Source organism: Paroedura picta, chromosome 1 (genome assembly GCF_049243985.1).
Source record: "Paroedura picta isolate Pp20150507F chromosome 1, Ppicta_v3.0, whole genome shotgun sequence".
Classification (NCBI taxonomy): domain Eukaryota; kingdom Metazoa; phylum Chordata; class Lepidosauria; order Squamata; family Gekkonidae; genus Paroedura; species Paroedura picta.
Genome location: NC_135369.1, coordinates 100446283 through 100468672, shown reverse-complemented (window position 1 = coordinate 100468672; position 22390 = coordinate 100446283). Strand labels below are relative to the sequence as shown.

The window sequence follows — 22390 nt, the reverse complement described above, 5'->3', positions numbered from 1 at the left end:
CAGGTGGTGTCCATATGTGTCCTTGGAGCCAGCTAAGGTCCAGAAAAAGACATGGGAGGAAAAGCAACACACACCTGTTGTATTTCAAAATTTTCCATTTCATACAACTTCCATGAATAAAAAATGCCAGAAGCCTACCTGAGGAACCCGCCACACACCCCTGTATCCTATCTATGCCACTGGTCAACTAGCTCTGTTCACCAACATAAGCCAGGACTGCCGGTTCATAGAAACCACATTTTAATGTGAACAGGGGCTCCACACAAGACGGATTTGAGATTAAAATAGTGATGGACGTGATTTGGGGAGAAACCAGAAGTTGCCAGTTTGGTGTAGTGGTTAGGAGTGCGGACTTCTAATCTGGTGAGCTGGGTTCAATTCTTCACTCCCCGACATGCAGCCAGCTGGTTGACCTTGGGCTCACCACAGCACTGATAAAGCTGTTCTGACCGGGCAGTGATATCAGGGCTTTCTCAGCCTCACCCACCCCACAGTGTGTCTGCTGTGGGGAGAGGAAAGGGAAAGCGACTGTAAGCCGCTTTGAGACTCCTTTGGGTAGAGAAAAGCGGCATATAAGAACCAACTCTTCTTCTTCCTCATACTCACATAAAGTTGTTCCTCACGCTAATTAAACATTCTGCTTAACTGAAAAGCTTGTATGTGCCTACAGAAGTTGAACCAGGCCTACATCAGAAGCCTTATTTTCCATTTTGCACCTCTTTATGCCAAATGAGCCTGACTTGGAAGTGGCCTGTACTGAGATCAAACGGATTAGACTTAATTTGTCATCTTTGAAAAAGTTATCCAGTGTCCGCTAGCAGACATACTTATGATAAACACCAAACAAGGTGAGTAGACCTCCTGTATTAGAAGAGGGACATTTTGCTTCCTGAATCAATCCTTCCTCCTAGCAGAAGCACCTCCGTTTTGTCTAGATTAGTTTCTGCTTGTTAGCCCTCATCTATTCCAAAACTGCCTCCAAGCACCGGTTCAGTTTCTACAGCCTCCACCAGAGGCATCATAGAGTTTAATAGGATATGCCTGTTGGTGACAACCTAGCCCAAATCTCTGTTGCTCTATCATGACTCACAATGGCCCTACATGGTCTCAGGGAGGCATTTGCATCACTACTAGCTGATCCTTTTAACGGAGATGCAGGAGATTTTGTTTGATACCTTTGTTATGCAAAGTACATATCAAACCAATGAACTATGCCTCTCCCATGTTCTTTCATCACTAAATCTTGGGAGATCTTGTGGTATTTTTCTCCTCCCAATACATTTTCCTGCTCAGTAGACATACCTACTAAGCTCTACAGATGCTGTCTCCTAAAAAGCTGAATTACAGAAGCATAAAACATGTAGGTTATTACACTTCTTTTATAAATACCCAGTACATGACAGTTGAAAACAGCAAATGCTGGAGCATTACATACTAAATGAGCATCAAATACACCCCATTCCAGATGTAGTTAAGATTTTTGAAGGCTATAGTAAGTTAAAAATTTCTGAGCTAGTGGAAATATCCATGGTAAAACATTTGAGTTTATTATTAAAAATTTACAGCTATGTGACGTGGATAGATTTTGAGCAGAATTTTAAATTGGTTAAGTAGCAGAAGCATCTGATTTGTCTAAGGTTTTCATCGCTGTGCCTTCCACAGTTGAGAATTGTACAATTGGGTTATGTGCAATCTTCATGAAAGTGTAGAAATATGATAGGAAGGTCCACAAGGGAAATCAGTGACAAACCCCCCCCCCCCATTCCCTTCCATAGGCAGAAGACAACTCAGTAGAAGGTGCCACCAAAACTCCAGTTCTCAACTCAGGTTTGCTAGTGCTATTGTAAGGCAAGTAAATATGTTAGATACAAACTGGGAAGATCGCCTAATGGTGATGCATGTTGCTGTTTCCATATCTACAAGACAGCTATGCTGAGGAGTAAACAGTGCTGTCAGGGTGCCATGAAAAATCACACACACACTTGTAAGGTATGAATTGTGTATTATAAAGGTTTGACAAGAGCAGAGGAATTTACAGCCACATGAGAAATTCCCTACTTGGATGTTACTTCTGAGTAACAGATTGTTAATGACTGTAACAAGCCATACGTCACACATGGGAAACACAAACAGCTATTTAAAGAGGTGGACATACAGCAAGAAATACCACCTGGCAGGATACAACGGGCTAGAAGCAATATTGGAACAGGAAGTTTGTTACACATGAAGTAGGTTAAAGAATAAGCGTGTGCCATCTACAGGTAAAGACTGGAATTCAATGGGATTCTTGGAGCGGAGGGAATTAATTACTGCATTTAGATACAGTAAATACCTCATCATTTTGTTGCTCTTTGTTCCTCAGTCAAACTCACAAATGTAACCAACAGCTTCAGAAATCTCACAATATTTACAGGGCTCTACACTCTAAGGTGTTCTCCTGTGGTGTCTTCCCAAGATTAAAAGTGAGGACTGGGCCTGAAATCTCTTTTATCCAGGGCATATGGCATCTGTTCTTTCTGTGGTAGAGAAACACCAGATAAGTTTTTGTTTTAATATTCTTGTCACCCTCTTTCATCTGTACTTGGACTTCTCTTTATCTTTGGACTTCTTAGGGCTTCTGGCTCTCCTCTTGTCTTCACGCCCCCTTTCCTGGGTTTCCTCATAGTGCTGGTCTTTATACTTTCGGGAATAGTCATCTCTGTCCCGTGAACGGCTGCGACTTTGGCTCCTGTGGCGCTCTCGCTTGTCACTTTTTCTTTTCTCTCTGCTTGAGTCATCTTTCTGCCTTCGCTCAGGGTCCTGTTAGGGAAGATAGGGAAATATGTAGCCAGTCACAAAGGCTTGGATGGGGGGTAGAAGTGGGAGGAAAAGGCAACAATAGGAGGAGAAAATGCTGTTTAGTTTTTCATACAAATGGTTGCTTCTATGTTCATCCTATCAAATCAACAGACATAGTTCAATTAACAAAGTACTTTTTTGTAAGATAAAATAAGGCCAAGGCCAATGGTGCAAAATCAGATAAGATTATATTTTATTACTCCTCTTAATCCCTCCCCCCCTCCCCCACAAATCCCTACATGTTTTACCAACATGCTTTGTCAGGGGAAATCTGTAATAAATCATATATTTAAAAGATTATTTTAATTTTGAGCCAAAACCTCTTCCTTTCGCAATCTCAAGGACAGGATGAGCACTGACAATTTTGTATGTGAATGAGATTTAAACCTGGACTTTGGTTTTTACTATGGTGTTATATAATTTTAACTATACCAGTATTTATGTAAACTCAGTGGTATAATTGTATATAATAGATTCTCCTGATGAAGGCTGATGACAAAACATGCAGGGAATATTTTGGGAATTCTAAACTGAGTAATAAAATATAATTATATCAGTTTAGCACCACTGGCCTTGGCCTTGTTTTTTTTGTTTTGTTTTTTTTGACCCGTGACTGGTGTGGTCCTTTTATTTTCTTCCCTTTGTTTTGTAGGTAATTCTGTTGAAGAATGATGTTGACCTCAAATGTAGGGAAAGGGCTGATTCTTTCCTGAAAAATAAGAGTCTTTCTTCAGACTGATCTAAGTTAAAGCCAGAAATCTCCAGGAAAATTCTGTCGTTCCTATGGTTCAAAATGTAAAAGAAGTAGGAAGACTATTCCATTAAATTCTGGCTACCAAAATGAGAGGGCTCTAGTATTCCAGTAGTGCTACAAAGATGAAGAGGAGACACTTGGGTTCATCCATTCCCATTTTTACAAGTTCAGGCCAAGCCAGTAGCTGAAGGAGGGAATGATCAGGAGCCTCAGGGAAACCAGCTGAGGTAGCCCATGACACACCTTCCTCAGAGCTACTGAAAAACTTGCTCTTTGGGCTGAAAGTTCTGTGAGGTACTCTGTTGATGGGAGAAGTATGATTTGCTACAAGCATCCATAGCTATGACTTTTAAAATCTCATAAGAACTACATAAATATCTGTTTGAATTGGTTTATATATACATATTTGTTTAGTCTTGAATAGCTGAATTATCTATGCAGCAGAGAGAAAACAATTAAATTCATCTTCCAAAACTCACAATATTACAGTCATCCTTCCTTTCAGTCATGAGTTTCCCCTTATCATGATGTCTCTATCTTTGTTATCATTTGTGACATGTGTATTCTTCTCTTGTGCATCACTACATTATTTGAGTCATCTTGTGACTTATTACCTTCAGGAACAGATAGAGGTCTTCAGTTGTTATTGAAAAAAGAAATCAAGGAAGGAGAGGAAAGGAAATGGCCTTTCCACATTGTGTTTATATCAGTAAACAAACCAACAAAAGCAGCAAACATAATCTTTGACAGCCCCTATTCACAGGATAAAACTCCTTTCCCTACAAAATCTGTTATTGAAGTAAAAATTCAAGTAAGGCAGCTTCATATTCTTTCACAGCATGTTCAGTGGGCTTTTGTTGTTGTTGTTAGGTAACAAGTCGTGTCCGACCCATCGCGACCCCATGGACAATGATCCGCCAGGCCTTCCTGTCCTCTACCATTCCCCAGAGTCCATTTACTACAGACTAGTAAAAATACTCACTTAAATTTGACGTCCTGCTTCAGTGGCAACACCACTACAATAAAACATGCTGATCAGCTAAAAGGAACAAAGCTCAGTACCTTAGGATGCTTGCTCCTCTTTTCATCATCATCATCATCATCATGGTAGTGTTTCTTCTTCTTCTTCTTCTCAGAGTACCTGTGGCTTGTCTTGGCTCCTTCTTCTTCATCCACCAATACAAGGTCATATCTAGTGCTGTGTCAGTTGGTTAAGGGAAGCTGTGGATGTAGTCATTAGGGATGCCAGAAGAGGAGCCTCCTCTGAACTGGGCTTCAACAATAAGCATTCTGGAGTCATATCCTATTTTTTTGTTTCAGTGTTACTGATTTGTAGTGGTATTTATTGAGGATTTTTTCTACTGTTACAATTTTAATTGCTTTTGTAATCTGCTTTGTGTTCCTCCAGCCGAAAGGCAATAAGTAGTACCATACAATTAGCTCTTTTAAAACATGATTCAAATGGTGTAAGCATAGCATAACAGCTTCTGCAGAGTGCTGCCATTCTATCTCACAAAGAAAGCTACTGATTTTCCAGCTATATCATTTGGGAAGGCTAAGTACACACGTGCACACTGATCAGCCCCAGAGAGTTGCAGCACTGACTCAGAAAATTACTACATGACCTGTTTAGTTTACATGGGAAGTGAATTATGAGCACTGTTGAATGGGGTCAATCACATGGACCCATTTTTTTTCAATGAAGCTACACCAACCCGCATCTACAGTTTGAGAAAAAAAATCTGGAGCTCAGATGGGTAAGTCAGGGAATAAGGATGGTGTGTGAAAAACCTGACTTCTCACAATGTGATCTCCATATCTTGTAAAATCAACTGAGCTCATACCAAGACATACTGTAAGTTATAACAAGTAAGTTTTATATGCTGAACTAGTAGTACCATGGCTGGAAGCTATTGAAACAGAACATGCTACACTTTTTCAAATGCCAAACTCCCCACCAATTCAATATAAAGGTGAAAATTCATGTTAATATTTGACAGGCTGTTAAAGGCTCCAATAAACAAGTAAGTGATTCCAAATAATCTGAAACACGTCATGCATATCCCCAGCTGTAAGAGAGATTTATATAACAGTTTTCTTTTATAAGTTTTAATTTTTTTCTTATAATTTAACAACATGCAATTATTAAGGATACTCTTGCTTTGGCTTTGCCTTCTCCTTCAATCCTAACTTAGATGTTTTGTCATGACCTTTTTCATAATCTTTGAAATCTTCCTTGGTATACTTCCCACCTGATATAGAGAGAAATGAGCTGGCATTCAACATAACCACAAAGAAGATACAAAGTCAGCAACCATTCTAGAGTAAACTCTACATCAGTTTTCCTTTGCAACCATGGCAATAGTCTGCCAGCAATAGTTGCCATAGATATGTCTCACAAATCTGAATGGCTAACGCAAATACACTGTTACTGCATCAAAAAAATTAAGGAAATGCTATATTTCCATACAAATTGAGCCATTTAACTTAGCGACCTGATGCCAGGTTCCAGGAACAGCACCATCCACATGAATTTAGCAGTGTAACTATGTATGCACTAACCATAGGATAACCACAGGGTAACCACCTCCATTACCCTCCCCCAAATCCTGTGAAGTACCTTACGCTGATAGGGTAAGTGACTGGCCCAAAGTCACCCAGATAGTACTGCTTGGGTGAACAGGATTCGAACAAGGATACACACCTGTTCTATTTGTTAGTACTAATTTGTTCTGTCATGAGTTTGACCAAAATACCTGGCAAGCCTAGACCGGCTCTATCATACAGTCCTTCGGGTAGAGAAAAGCGGCATATAAGAACCAACTCTTCTTCTTCTACTTTATGTTTGGCATCGAGACCATGTTATGGTTTCTAGTTTTGTTTGCAGAGATTAACATATTTTAATAACATTTAACAACAATCGCACAAAACTATTGCTTGGAAGCTGGAGTCAGCATCTTCTAGTTCGTGCTGCCATCTTATGGTACTAACTGGCACTTCAGGGCATACAGGCAAGTATTCGCAGCCACTGAGCTTCCGAACTGGAGGAGTAACTGTTCCCTAATGTCAAGCTGCAGTAGCAGTACCCAACCAAAAACAAAGCAAACAAACCAGGAATGTCTGTCTGGATTCTCATGCACAGCAGCAGGGCGTAAGTAGTTGTACACTGGCATGCTCACCTGCTTAATCAATCAGCTGACCGTTGGGTATGTCATACTACATAAGGAAACTCTTTATATTCCGCTCCAACCAGTTCAAACATTTGAGAATCAGTCAGCTTGAGCTGAAATTGGTGATGGCCTACCGAAAATGACCACCTCATTCCCCTTTCCTCCAAACTCTACTGTAAGCACTGCCATGGTGAGTGAAGCAGGCCCTATGAACTTGTCCTGTACGTTCACCATGCCACCAGGCATTCAGCTGGCTAGTTTAATACTCCCCGCTACCACAAGCCCCTTTGAGAAGCAAGGTACCAATTAGACTCTAGAGATTTAATAGCTGAAGAATGTAGAAGTGGCTAATTTCTGCATTAAATGTCAGAGTTGCTGCATGCCAAAGCAACTTTGACACTATGCCTGAATCTGCTTCTATCTCCTTCTTACTAAGAGCATAAAAATGAAAGTTACCTTTTCCTTTCCATTTTATCTTTGCAACAGATTGGCTAAAATCCACATGTATCCGCCTGTCATCTATTAGCACGTTATCCATCTTAAAGTAAGCTTTCTCACAATCTTCTTCCTGGTAGCCGTATTTCCATGAAACAAAAAAGTTAAAATTAGAACCCTGTGAGGCCAGTTTATGAACCAGAAAAGGAATTTTCATTATCAAATTAAAGGTAAAAAGGTAAAGGTATCCCCTGTGCAAGCACTAGGTCATGTCTGACCCTTGGGGTGACACCCTCTAGCGTTTTCATGGCAGACTCAATACAGGGTGGTTTGCCAGTCCCTTCCCCAGTCATTACCATTTACCCCCCCAGCAGCAAGCTGGGTACTCATTTTACCGAACTCGGAAGGATGGAAGGCTGAGGCAACCTTGAGCCAGCTGCTGGGATTGAACTCCCAGCCTCATGGGCAGAGTTTTCAGACTGTATGTCTGCTGCCTTACCACTCTGCAAGAGGCTCATTATCAAATTACTGTTTTTATTTGCCTAAAAACATCTTGCTCCACCAAATTCATGCTTAGGAAGACAAATATGAGTTTCACACTGGTATTAGACCATCTACCAATGTATTCAGTACAAAAGTGTCCATTACTTAAAAGACTCATTCAGGTTTCTTTGCACAGTGAAAATATATTATTATATATTCCACAATGACCACCTTCTGTCCATACACACAAGGAATTCCAGTAGCACCTTAGAGACCCATTAGAGTCCCTTCATCAGACACAATGGAAGAGAAGCTTTGATTTTTGAAAACATATACCCTTAAATGTTATACCAAACATTTCTAACATTGTGTATCATCATTAAATAATATAAACTGATCAACACAGACCTTTTCAAACTCAATGAAAGCATAGCACAGCGATTCACCCGTCTTCCAATCTCGAATCACCTCGCAGCTGAAAATTCACAGCAAAACACATGTCATTCAGGGAATTGTAGAACAGCAACTATTGTCTGGCTGGCATGGTTTACAGGGAGGCTTCTTGGGCATCATACAACACTCAAAAGAAGCAGTCCTTCATCTGTTCATGTGGACCATTTTAATAAGAGTGATCTTCATGAGGGCTAAAATCTGAATGAGGAGACTTCTCCCCTCCAGCACAAATCGTGGATACTGGGATTCTCCCATAAATGTTTTGAACCTCAGAAAATGCTAACAAGGAAACTACTCACTTAATTAGATTTAAGAAAATCTCCAGATAGTAACTACGATATTCGTTCTGAATAATCTGTACTGGTGTGCAGCGATTTCAGAAACAAGACTAATTATGGCGACACTCCGTTAGGAAACTTACAACACTCAGAACTGAACAGAATTAGGTACATTAGTTTAAGCAGGAAATACTGAAGTATAATAAGCCTCAGATTTTTCAAAATTAGTATTTCTACAACAATGTATTATTCTGCTTTCTGCTTCTTTTAGATCCTCTGACTTTTCAGTTGCAAATAATGCTGAGAAGCACTTTCTACAAAAGAGGGAAGAATGTATATGACTCAATGCTTTGTTCCAACATAAAAGAGAGAAATGTCTGCCAAAGAGTGGGATCTCACAAAAGGCTGTCAATCCTAGAACTGAATGTTATCAAATGGCTTATGGCCACGAGGCAGACGCTGCACTCTTGTCTGAAGCCATACTGGTCCTTAATATTCAATGAAGTCGTCTCTAATTTGGGTAAACTGTAAAAGCAAATGCTAAGAGGGAAAGGGAGGGAGGGAGGGAGGAAAAAAGGTTTTTAAAAAGATCAAGCAGAAGAGAGTCAATAGACAGGAAGGGAAGGACAATTTCATACAGTTGTCCCTGAACTGTCATAGATACGGCAACTGCCCCCTCCCCCAAGGTATGAAGAGCAAGGCATGAGAAAGTGCCCGTGTACTTCCATGGCAAGGTCTTGGTTCCTACCCACAAGGCTTCAATCTCTTCTGTTCCAGCTTTTAAAGTTTTTAACACAAAAGACAGCAACATGACAGTTATTTTTGGCTGAGTTAGAAGGCACGCATGGCAGGAAATAAAGGTTCTAAAGAGATTTGTACTAGTGTATTGCCACTTCTGCAGATTTTCTATTATTACCTTTTGATTTGCCCAAAACGAGAAAATATGATCTCAAGGTCTTCATCTGTTGTCACAGGATTAAGTTTGCAGACAAAAAGCACGTTTTCAGGTGGCTTGATGTCTGCATCAGGCAAGTCTCCTACCTGAAGTACGAAGGTAAAAACAGAAGAGAATGGAGTCTCATGCTTGTGTCACAGGTACCAAGTTTTAAACAAAAAAAAAAGATATTATAGAAATATGGACATAATTACTAATTATGAACTCTCAAATATCCCTTCCCCCAAAAGACAAAGCTCTTCATTTTGGTTTGCCCTGCCTTTATCCAGGTGTTCCTCTCTCAGATCCCATGTGAAATCTAAAAAGGTGCACGAACACCATGTTATAAACGAATTAATTTTATTTATTTATTATTAAACTTATACCCTGCCCCTCTCGACAAGTTGGCTCGGAGCGGCTTACAAATAAGGCAAACAGCCTTTACAATAATAAATACAATAAAAACACTAAAAACAACCTTCCCCCCCCCAATTAAAACATAGCAATCAAACCCCATGAATAACCAAACAACTCCTCAGTTCCCATCCCGCTACCCGTATCATGCCATTAACAGCATATGATGGAAAAACAGGCAGTCAGATGTCATAGATCGATCAATCAGCCCCGGGATTCCCTCCTCCCACTGCAAGCCATGATACTGTATTTGTAGTTTAAGAGCAAATGAAGATTTGTCCCAATATTTATTTTTTCCCCTCTTTGCAGAGCACAAAATACACACTCGCGCGCACACGGTCTAATCCTCTTTACTTTTATCAGTGCATACTATTAGAAACACTAACCGTTTCTCAATAAATTTATCCAGCTGTACATTACCAACACGTTTATATTTTAGGTATCTATGTCGCTTTCCAAATGCTCAGTATCCAGTCATTAGTTGGCAGTACTTCTTGTGATTTTTCTTAAGCAGCAATAAAGGTGACCAAGCTTTAGCTGTGCCACCTGGAGTCTGTATTTTTGCTACTTTTCCAGTAGGATCCCAAAACAGCAGCTGAGCTACTACTAAAATTAGGCTGGAGATAGTAAGATAGGAAAGAAAACCATAAGTATCTGAATGTAAAATATTTCAATTAATTTAATATCTTCTCAGTTCTCTCACGGAAATGTTAGGATTTTGATCCCTTGAATGTCTGTGTTATGCACTGAATTTGAGCAATGGAATGCATGCATATGACAATCCTTATCACCCTAATCTTTATATACCACTACCAGATAACGTAAAGAGAAAGATCTGCCAAAGGTTACCTTGTGAGCTAGGAATTGAATCCACATCCAGATAACACAACACTCACTTTATTCATACTAACACAACATGTACAATACAAAACAAAGATATTCAAACAAATCAAATATATTTACCATTTCCAGAAGGATAGCCTTAGTTTTCGCCTCTTTCTCTGCCAGAATTTCCTCCACCTCATCAACAGACCTTCCCTTGAAGTCATCAATTTCCTCATCAGCTCCTATCCTCCCACTCTGTCTTACATTTAAAAAAAATGACAGTTAATGCTATTAAGTCAGTGAATGTACTGATGATGATCTCATATCTTCAATTCACCTGTGACATGAGAAAAGGGCTCTGGATAAAGTTAGTTACATTCGATTATCCATTCTAGTTACTACACACAGATGCCCTTGGGAATCATCATTGTGTAATCTGCTTTAAGTCTCAGTGGGAAAAGGAGAACTATAAATACTGTAAGTATATAACAATCTACAGGAATCAGGAAGCTGTATTTTATTTAAATAAGTTGCACTCCCTCTGAACATTCTATTATCAAGAGATCATCAGTGATGATCACCAACTTGGATTTCCCCAGAAATAATGTACATTGGAAACAACTAGAAATGGACAGGGATGTAAAATAAATTCTATTTCTTTCACATGGTCTACATCATGCTTCAAGAAATCCCAGAAGTGGCGTGCTTGTGCAGAATATGGTTGAGAAGCATAGCTGAGTACGTGCCCACCCAGGACCCCTCCCCTTCCCACCCCCTCCAGGCCCATCACTGACCATTTTGGGAGGGGAGGGCAGGTCAACATGACCATATATCACAATACATGTTTAACAATTTAAAAAAATTAATTCAGGATAGTCTTCCAGGATCGTCCAGAAAATCTAGGGTTTCAAAAAACCCTGGTTGAGAAAGCCTGGTCTACATAAATAATATGACAATTGTTTTCCTATTTTCCTCATACTGAAAGCCCAAGGCATAGATTCATATCCCTCCTGTTCCAAGATAAAGAAATCTAAGGGTGCTTACCATGCTACTTTGGGGATGCATTTAAGTCCTGTGCCAGCATGCCCTAATTATGTGGCAGTTTATTGCTGGGGGCCTAGGGCATCCAGCAGGGCCCATTGCTGCTGGCTCTGTCTCTCCAGTCCTGACTACTCATTTGCACAGTACTTCCTATATGGTGTCTGCATACATTGATGTAGGACCTGAAAAAATGCTAACATACTTTTTTGTATTTGCCTGATTATATTCTTAAGAATATTACTTGTTCCACATCCCAACATATGATAGACAGCAAATAATCCTTAATTGATGTCAAGTATCAGGAGTATGTTTTGTCTCATTACTCATTAAGGTGGAAAGGAAAAGAAAGAATCTCAAATTCTATCTTAGACAGCCTCCTCTATAGAATCCAAACTTGCTGAAACCAGAGAATGACTCCATTTTTGGAAGTACCCATATTAACCTGTAACTCTTTCCCGTCCACTCCTGCTTCCTCCCAAAAGTACTATAAGTTAATAGCAATACTCACATCCAGCTGTTCCTTTGTAGGCTCTGGCGAACGATCTGGTATTGCCAAACCAGGTGGGTCATCAAATGGATCATCTAAGATCACTGTATGGTTTACCCTAATAAGAAAGACAGGAAAAGTTAATTTATTGTTTTATAACAATAATTTCTTTTCTGCCACAACAGCATGCTGTCACAATAAATACATTTCACTGCAGCATACTCAATATCTTCAGGTCAAGACAAGCAAGTATATCTTCCCAACCATAAGCCAGCAGGGGAGGCAAAGACTAAGAAGCTCAGGGACTGCCTCCCTGCCTATGCCCCTCAAAGAGCACTACGCTCCGCCACCACCAACCAGCTAATGATCCCTGGCCCTAAAGATGCCTGCCTGGCCACAACCAGGGCCAAAGCCTTCTCTGTCCTGGCCCCCACCTGGTGGAATGAGCTCCCGGAGGAGATCAGGGCCCTGAGGGAGCTAAAACAGTTCTGCAGGGCCTGCAAAAGGGAGCTCCTCCACCAGGCATTTGGTTGAGACCAGGCACAACCAACAACATCTACAGGGCCCCTGCCCCCTCCCTCTCCCCACCCCAAAAAATCTATCAAGGCATTCTGCCCCTGGACCTGTTTGAATTATTATTGTTTAATAATGTTGCTGTTAGCCTGTTATTGTCAGTTAGTATTATTAATGTTGCAGTTATTTATATGTATGGTTCTTTGTATAGTTCTCAGTTCCATGTAAACTGCCCTGAGCCTTCAGGGAGGGCGGTATATAAATGTAAATAAATAAATAAATATTACACAGGCTGTTTCCCTGCTCTCTGGAAGCACACAAACTGGTTTCTGCTGGAGGAAGGAAGGGTCCTGGGCACCAGATCCCTTTTGCTCACTTTGTACAACTGTCACACTATAAGGCCTATCCAGAAATAACTTTGGAAAAATATGGAAATGAGATAGTTAAACCTGATATCTTGATACGGAACAAAATCTTTGTCAACAAAGGTCTCATTAATTTTCATCAGTACATCCATGCCTTCTGTAACTTCGCCAAACACGGTATGCACACCATCCAGGTAATCCAAGTTTTCACCTGTAGTAATAAGAAACTACAGAAAAATAAGGCAGAAAAATTACTTACTTACAAAATGCCTTTTCTGGTTATTTTAGAATATTTCCACTTGCCGTAAGGAACAGCTGCCTAGATGTGACTTAGATTAATTTTTCAACATTCAGAAGGCCCTTAAAAATGCATCTCCTTTTTAAAAGGAGAGCTTTCAAGGCATCACATGCACACCTAGTTACATCAAAGCTGGTAGTCTTTTTTTATCATGACCCATTTAAATAATTTTAAACAATGCCTTCTTAACACTGTACAGACAGAGTACACCACTGAAGCCATGCTGCAAGCTCTAACTGGAAACTGCCTATTCTCCCCTCATCCCATTACCACTTTCAGAGGAAATGCCAGCAATTTTCTACGACTAATGTTAGAAAGAAGTGCCTATCAGTTTATTTGCTTGAACTAAAAACAGCTTTAGAGCAACGTAATATTTAGGAGGATAGCTCTAAGAAAAAGAAATTCAAATGTCAACTTCAATATTGATGACAACTCTGTGGGTGGCATTTGCTCCCAAAAACAACAAAATACATCCTGCTCACATGGTGAACCAAAGAAAATATAATGCATCAGTACCTAAACATATTAAAAAGTCACAAAAGTGCAGCATGATTCAAAATCACAACTAACCCTGGGGCATGAGATGGGTCACATCTCAGTAGTAAAGGATGTGCAGGTTTCAGGTACATCATCAGTTAAAGAAAAAGTATGGTGCTGAGCTCCCCTTCACAGAGAGTCTTCAAGCAGCGGTGGACAAACATTTGGGATCCTTTAGGCTGATCCTGCACTGAGCAGGGGGTTCAACTACATGGGCAAAGTTGTAGGCCCCATCCAACTCTAGGATTAGCTCTCAGTGATGGAGTGACCATTTTGGTCTCCCTCTGTCAAGTGTCCTGCCATTAGAGAAATGGAGTTTTTTTCAGGCTGACCTTTGGACAGAGTAAGACGCCCGCTGGTGTCTGCTTTAAGTCTTGGCAGCCTTCCATAGCTTTATACAGACAGAGACAGCAGCATGTGCATAAGAGGGGGGACATGAGACAAGAGAAGGGCATCAACCCCACCCCACCCCATCTAATTTAAAAGCTAAATATCACGGCCATTGCTGATTTCCTTCCCCTGAGGGGGCCAGGACAAAATATGAGAATGTTCTGAAACATAATCTGCCTTGATGTGACTGAACAATGCTTATCAGTGAATGCACAGGAGTGGCTGAGTAGATAATGACCTATCTGGGCTGTGTCATTCTAACTGCATAAAACCCCATGTCAGAAGTAGTTCTTTACGCTAAATCTGGGTATCCCTGGTGTCATCTTCTGTTAATTGGCTTATATTGGTTGCAACCATTAACATGATGTCTTTAAAGAATTATCTGGCCTGGCATGGATCCTACCCCACAACAGATGAACAGACGGATACCTAGAGTCGGGGATAACATCAGCGAGAAGTTGTTGGGAAAGACCTTGTTCTGTGTCAGACCCTGGAAAGTGGCTACCAATCAGAGTAGCCAATATACAGCACAATGGGCTTATGTTCTCATTCAGAATAAAGTAGCCTTTTATGGCATAATGAGCTTTTATTTAATGCCCTTTTATCTATGTACTGTGTCAAATAATGCAGGGATTAGTTGTGATTTTTAAACCTTGAGGCAAGTCTTGACAAATTTCAGTAATTTTAATCTCTCTCTCTCCATTCCTTCTGAGTCAGGTGAATGGCTGAGATAAATGATCACTACCTGGAGGCAGTAAGGGGCTGGATAAGAATTAATAAATTGAGGCTGAATCCAGACGACAGAGATTCTGTGTGTCAAGGGATCCCGAGACCAGAAAGTTAAGGGGTACCTTGTTATGGATGGGGTCATTTCGCAGCAGAAAGAATGTGTGTGAGATCTGGGAGTTCTCCTGGATTCATTGCCGTCATTTGAGTTTCATGTGGCAGTGATAGCCAGGAGTGCCTTCCTCCATCTCTAACTGCTTCGCCAGCTTTGGTGTTTCCTGGATAAGGATAACTTGGCCATGGTGGGCCATGCTCTGGTAACCTCCACATTGGACTACTGTAATGCTACCCTTGGAGACTGTTTAGAAGCAGGAACTGGTGTAGAATGCAGCAGCTTGACTACTGACAGGAGTCTCTGGCCAGACACATATCATACGAGCATTTAAAGAGCTGTATTGGCTCCCTATTCACTGCTGAGCCCAAGTCAAGATGTTAACCTATAAAGTCCTAAGTGGTTTGGGTCCTGGTTACTTGAAGGAGCACCTTCTCCCTTACAGACCTGCAGTGGCCCCCCTGGGACTTTGAGACAGCCTCCCTCTGGTGATTCCTCAGGTGCTTTCACATGAAAATATACCTCTTCACCCAGGCCTTTGATGTCTAGTTTCCTCTGGGTGCCCTCCTGCTAGGGCGTGAGGCTCAGAGGGAGGGTGGGTGGTTAGGTTTAAAATGTTTTTAATGTTATATTATTTTATTCTGTATTGTTGTGACTTGCCTTGCGTGAAGGTGCAGGATATAAATAAGTCATTTTATTAACTGTAATCTACAAACATATATTAGCTGTACGCACATCAAGTCACTATCATCATTCTCTGTGGATCCTTTGCAAAATAACTTCCATTTTATCAGTCCCACAGTTCTAGCAAACCCTCCCAAAGTTATGTGCTCACCTGAGATCCATGCTGATCACTGCCATTGTTCACCATTGATACAGTTCCCTTTTTCTTGTGTTTAATTCTTGGCACTTTTTCTGATTCAAAGTATCTAGCTTGATCCCCATATAATTTGCTGAAACAGACATATATGCAAATATATAACTTATTTAATACATTTTTATCTTGCTCTTTCTCCAAGTTATAGAATCATAGAATCATAGAGTTGGAAGGGGCCACACAGGCCATCTAGTCCAACCTCCTGCTCAACGCAGGATCAGCCCAAAGTTGCTACATCATTCTCCCTTCTTCTGTTTTGTCCTCTCAAAAACCCCAGGAAATGGGTTAGGCTGAGAGAAAGTGACTGGTCCAAGGCTACCCAATGAATTTCTTTTCCCCATATCAGCCCCCCAGGATCTGATTACTCAAAATATAAACTTTGGCCTCAATGTTGTAAGGCATGACATTCCAAAAGAAGAAGAGCTGTTTTTTGTACTCTGCTTTTTACTACCTGAAGGAGTCTCAAAGTGGCTAACAATCACCTTCCCTTCCTCTCCCCACAGCAGTTACCCTGTGAGGTTCGTGGGGATGAGAAATCTCTGAGAGACCTGTGACTGGCTCAGGGTCATCCAGCTGGCTGAATGTGGAGGAGTCAGGAATCAACCCAGTTCTTCAGATTACTGTCTTGAGTAGACTGTGGCTACCCAATAAGAAGCTCACCAAAACATGGATTCGCCTCCACGACCAGTCCCCTGTGGATCACCAGTCTGTATGATGAAATCTCTCTGTAGCAATGCAAGACATATTTAAAATTAAAAGATACACTTTAACTACAGCTATTATCACACTTCTATAAATTAGCATAAGATGTTCAATGTACCTGCACTCACAATAATTTTTGAAGCAGGTTATTATTCTGTTTAATAGATAGATGATGCTTAAGGCTGAGAGGTTCATATAATGTATGCATAACAAGATGAAAGAATCTGAATGTAGGCCCTGCTGATCCAATCTCACTTATCTATTTGCAGTGCCACATGTGCTTGCAAACTGTTCACTGATTTAAGAATTCAGGGGAAGAAAATAAACATAATCACACATGCTTACCTGTACATTGTGTATAAGACAGTAATTGTAGTACTTGATTTTGCAGAGCTTCAGAAAATTCAGACAGGCTGCAAGAAATTTATGACAACTGTAATGGAATGTAGATTTTGTCTAATCAATGAAACATATACTATGTCTCTTTAATATTTTACTGCAAATCTTACAGCATATGAAGCGCTGTAGAAAGAGGATATCAGAAACAAGAAGTTACCACAAGACAAGGAGATTCAGCATCCAGGCTACAGTGACAAGCCTGGACCAAATTTCTGTATAAAGAAATTGCTCCAAATGAAATAAAAGTAGAATAAGGGGAGAAGAACCTATGGGAAGAAATGCTACTATCTACTTTCTGAACAATCAGGAATTATTTAATCAGAACTCACCAGGGTACATCACTATTGTGTTCTATTTCCTTATAATATATGAGCTGGTAGTCCTAAGATATATGGCATGATGATAATACAGAACTATACAGTTAAGCATATACAAAGTGCTCTTCTTTCAATAATGAATAACTACACTCTGTCCCCCTATATTAGAAGCAGAGGGAAGGAGGGTTTTAAAGTCAAATGAGGGGAATTTTAGGCAGGTTTGGACTTCAGCATTTCATTTTAGAAAATGACAGTAAGTATTCCTCCAGAGTTATCCCTTTATCATTTTTTTCTTGTTCTATGCTTTTAGATGGCCAATAAATAAAACGTTTAGCGTTTAAAGTTTTTCCTAGCACGGAACTAAGTGACGGGGAAAGTTCCACTTGCTTAATCTTTGGCTGTCATGTTAGTGTTGGGGCCTGTAAATAAGTGGACGCCTGTTTTCCATTCACACCCTGGAAGGTCACCTGAAGCCAATGTCTCACCTTACTCGGAGCATCAGTATATAAGAGCACCAATGAAACAGACCAACACCCAAGCGGTGAGCTTCGCTACGTCAGGCCTGACTCGAGCAACTCCTATCAGCCCTGCCTGCCTGCCACACAGCAAGGGAACGAGGAGGGAAAACCAGCACTTCCCAGGCTGTGCAAAGGCGACGGCTGCGGCCTATCTTGCCCTGCGTTTTGTAGCTGCTGCGCGGCAGGCAGAAAGAAATCCAACTGATGCAGCTTTCCCCCAGCATGGAAACGCAGCTGCTGTTCAATCCCCGCTTGCGTCGCGGCTCTCAGGTCGCGCCGGACATGCCCTACTCCCCTCCGCCTCCGCGGTGGGCGGCCGGGGCCTCTGCTCACCTCGCGGCCTCTCCTCGGTGTAGAGGTCCACCACCAGGTCCCCCAGCGTGGTCTCCAGCAGGACGGCCATCGCGCCTCTCTCGCGCCGGAAGGACCTGCCGCGCCGGGCTCGGCTCCTGCCCTGCTTCCGCTTCCTTTCCCGCGTCTCAGGCCGGGCTGCTGCGCCGGGCTCGTCGGCCGGGGAGGCGCTGCTTGGCTGAGCGCCTGCAAAATGCGGAGTCTGACTTCAGGCCGAAGCGGAGACCTTTCGGGTCTGCTTTGGTTGGGGGCCGGGGGGGGGGGGGTGTTGCAAGGCGGCAGAAAGGGCTCCGTTCTGGTTCAGTCTTCATCCCCAGAAGGGCGGCCTCTTTCTACAGGGCCACTTTATAGGGCAGGGGTAGTCAAACTGCGGCCCTCCAGATGTCCATGGACTACAATTCCCAGGAGCCCCCTGCCAGCATTCGCTGGCAGGGGGCTCCTGGGAATTGTAGTCCATGGACATCTGGAGGGCCGCAGTTTGACTACCCCTGTTATAGGGACTGGATAAAAGTCGCATCTTGGGCTGCACTGGGCCTTCATTGCATCTGTGCACCCTGAGATGTTCCTACAGCTCTCAGAAAATCCCTCCCAACACAATCCCCGTGAACATGCCATTCCTACCCCCCATGACCGTGAATGGAGTAATAAGTATCCTATTGCCCCTGTTTAGAACCAAACAACAAAAATGCATGCATGACGAGCACCTCTCTCTCGTCGTCTCCCCCCCCATGACTGTTGCTGCTTTCTGGATCACCACTGAAGCCAGAATGCAAAGATGGAGGCAATCCAGATGTTTGAATCACGTCATGCTAGAGAGCTCCATTGAGGCCATCAATCCAGCTCATCAAAGGGTGGCCGACATCCAGACACAGCCTGCGCAACAATCTATTAATTTCAAGCTGACATCGTTCCATAGAACACCATGCCCACATCAGCAAGCTGCTGAGCTCTGCAGGTGAATTATGTACTATGTTTGGGTTTCCCACACCCATGCTCAGGCCATATACTCACTCGAGCTGTACTGTTATGGACTCTTTGCTGATTGGAGTCATACATTAAGAACATTAGAAACAAATTGCTTGTGTATATAGTTAGGAGCATTGGATCCTCATGTGCTTCTAATTGCTGGTATATACTTAGGATCATTGGATCCTTGTGTGCTTTTAATGACTTTTAATCATTTATTTGATACTAGTATCAAATCCCATTTTAAAAATGGGCTTTGAAAAGGGTCTAACGGGGAAGGGGAAGCCCAACGGGTTAGGGGAACCCCCCCCCCCACCAGCTCCCTCCCCAGGCCAGCAAAACCCTGTTGCCGCCTCAGTAGGATGCTGGCACAACCCTGCAAAATGAATTTCGCTAAATCCTTTTGCCAACAGTTCAGTGGTTTGTCTGAATCTATAACAGGTATATTTTGGAAAATAAATATAATTCTAAAATATTTGATTTAATTGCATAAATTCTTCCTAATGATGATAAATTTAGTTTTCTCCATCTATTCATATCTTCTTTTATAAAATAAATAAAATTAATAAAAGTTATGAAGAAAATATTCAAACTTTACATTTTGGAACAATCAGGTTCCTGTGACAGGGGATTCCAATGTCTAGCTATGGAACCCTTCCCCTTAAAAAGACCATCTCAACTAAGTGGAAATTGTGCCAGATTTGCTTACTACCTGAACATTTCTGCAGCTGTGTTACACGCTCCCCCTCGCCCCACCCTGCTTTGTTCCTTGGACATTTCCAGTCTTCATGCCAAGGATTCTTGATCATATGTCTCTTCCCTAAATCTTCCCAGTTTCTTCCCTTCTACCTTTTATAAGTGTGCCCTTTTGTTGGGGTGTGGGTGTGTGTATGTGATTACTTAGGGAATTAGTTTTCTGGTGCTTCTTTACATTTTTATTTTTACATTTTTACTTTTATTGTATATGTGTATATATATACACAAAGATGTGCCCTGGTATACATCTTTCTAGAACACTTTTAAAGTTGGTTTCCTTTTCTTTGGGTCCAGTTTGGGTATCACATTCCTTGTTAAAGGCAATTACACTTAGCAGGGGGTAAGCTTCATTGTGTGCAATGGGATTTTTTAAGTAACGTGATTGACCTGCTTAAGCATAAGAGAAATGAATTTAGGATCTTGACTCTTATCATTTTAAGACTATTTACTTGGAAATAGGCATTTATTGGCAATAAATCTGGATGATAATGTCCTGATTGGTAATGTAATGAGAAACATACAATTGCTAAGAAAAGGGTAGAGGGTTAATAATGCAGACTTATGAAGTAACCACCTGCACATATGCTTAGAAATACAACTGAGTAGAACTGCAGAACTTAAGAAGACAACAACATTTCTACCTTAAAGTAGAAAGTGTCTCCATATGACAGCTGGAATTACAAAACTGCTATGGCTCAGAGTTGCTTCCTACAAGATGCTTTGTACTTGTCTACTGATGTTCCAGGAGGAATATAAATGAGTAGTGTTTTTGTTATGCAGAGCATGTGCATTATTAATAATGGCTTTCTACTTAAAAGTGGACATGGCCAGTGACCAGAATAGGATTACTTCCCCATTCATGTATCTTATGGAGAAAAACTACACCTTCTGTTTCTGATGCACTTATTACTCAGAATGCACTTATTACTTTGTCTATGCCTGAGTAAAAGAGTCGCACAAAAAGTAGGTAGCCAGTAGTTCAACGAGTCCTTCTGCCATATATTAGAAATTGATCCAGAAGAAACAGGGGTGTTTCATAGGGGATCCTGTCCCTCTCTTTTAAAGGAATTTTGCTTCTAATGGTAGGCAAAGTACAGCCTATGTTATAGAAAATGGGAGAAGCTGGAGAAGTCACAGAGTGGCTTCCTGAGCAGTCATCTGAAAGAATAAAATTATTTAAGAGGTATCATTAGCATTAGTCACATCAAAGATTCATTAACTCCACAGCTTTTCAAAATAAGCTTTGACTCAACAGACTGATAAACCAAACGAGTAAGAACATTTTATTTTAAGGCAGTAAAAATCAAATTAATGTCCTGTTCTTTCCAGTTCTAGGATTTTGGTGACCAATTTTTTCTGGCAGCTGCATGATCTAAGCCTGGGGCTACAAATTGATCTGCCTCGGTCTTCACTCTATGACAGGGCTGTGCTGCATATAGATTGGGCCCTTTTTCACCTGTTCACTAAAGTGGTTTTAGTTCTGATGAAGCAACTTTTTATTTTAGAGTTATGCATCCTGCTCTGTCTCTGCTATCAGTAGGCATAGGCAGGGCTGGTTTTGGAAGGCCTCTGCCTGCCCACCCCCTCAAGGCTTCCTTTCCACATTCCACCTGCCTGTATATCCTTCTGCTCTCCCTCCACTCCCCAAGCTCAGTTGCCTGCACCACCTGGACATCCTTTTCCTGGCAACATCAGTCGGGGCATTCAGCAGGTAGTACCGCTGCCAGAACTATGCCCCACTCAGGTGTTTCTCTAGTGGCAGCTGGGAGAGGGCAGCAGAGCAGGGGAAGCAAACTGCAAAACACCCTGAGCCAATGGGAAATGTGCAGTAAAATATTTTAATTTTAAGAAGTAAATAAAGAGAGGACAGGAGAGAGAGGATGCTGACAGGTGGCAGGGGAGAAGGCTGGGCAACTGCTGCATCTCAGGGTATGATGATTATTATCATCATCCTTTTATACTGTGACCAGATTGTCCCACTTTTGGAGGGACATCTGGGGGCACCTGGCAAATTGTACTTAAATTAAATATATATATATATTACAATACTATTTTTGCGTTCTATGAAACTTTTTGTTGCTCCATATAGACCAAATTTTATATTAAGAACCACCCCCCCCCCCCGCCGCTCTGTCAATGGTGTCCCGCTTTACCAATGTTAAAATCTGGTCACCTTATTTTATACCGCCTCTCTCCCACAACACCAGCGCTATGACTAGGGTCGACCCCCACGACAGCTGTCTTATGCCCCCTGCTTGTAGGGAGAATAGGCAATTATACCTCGTAAACATGCTCGGGGGCACAACGCCTGGCTTTAGTCTCACTTCTGCGGGTCGAGGGAAGGCCTGATTTGCCGAGGTCGTGGTTTCTTCGTGGGAAAGGCGCCTGAGCCACGGCCCCTCCGTGCTTCCCTTTTGCCCGGCCTTCCCCGCCCGCAACTTCTTCCGCGCC

At 41.7% G+C, this 22390-nt stretch overlaps 1 protein-coding gene across 1 annotated transcript; it reads right to left on the bottom strand.

The window, feature by feature from the left end:
- Positions 1–1982: 1982 nt before the first annotated feature.
- PPIL4 (peptidylprolyl isomerase like 4) lies at positions 1983–22377 on the bottom strand. Its single transcript, XM_077350189.1, has 14 exons — positions 22220–22377; positions 18200–18403; positions 16978–17045; positions 16591–16655; positions 15889–16006; positions 13075–13217; positions 12134–12230; positions 10723–10839; positions 9328–9452; positions 8089–8155; positions 7219–7330; positions 5748–5844; positions 4655–4790; positions 1983–2799 (listed from the first exon to the last, which is right to left on the bottom strand). The coding sequence occupies exons 2-14, from the start codon at positions 18267–18269 to the stop codon at positions 2572–2574; spliced, it is 1443 nt and encodes a 480-aa protein (XP_077206304.1). The 5' UTR covers positions 18270–18403; positions 22220–22377; the 3' UTR covers positions 1983–2571.
- Positions 22378–22390: the final 13 nt, after the last annotated feature.

Coding starts and splice junctions, on each gene's coding strand:
- PPIL4 (XM_077350189.1), bottom strand. CDS start 18,269: ATGGCCGTCCTGCTGGAGACCACGCTGGGGGACCTGGTGGTGGACCTC. Junction 12,231..13,074: donor GTTCCGTATCAAGATATCAG/GTTTAACTATCT, acceptor CTTTCTTATTAG/GGTAAACCATACAGTGATCT. Junction 7,331..8,088: donor CTTTCATTGAGTTTGAAAAG/GTCTGTGTTGAT, acceptor TACGGCTACCAG/GAAGAAGATTGTGAGAAAGC.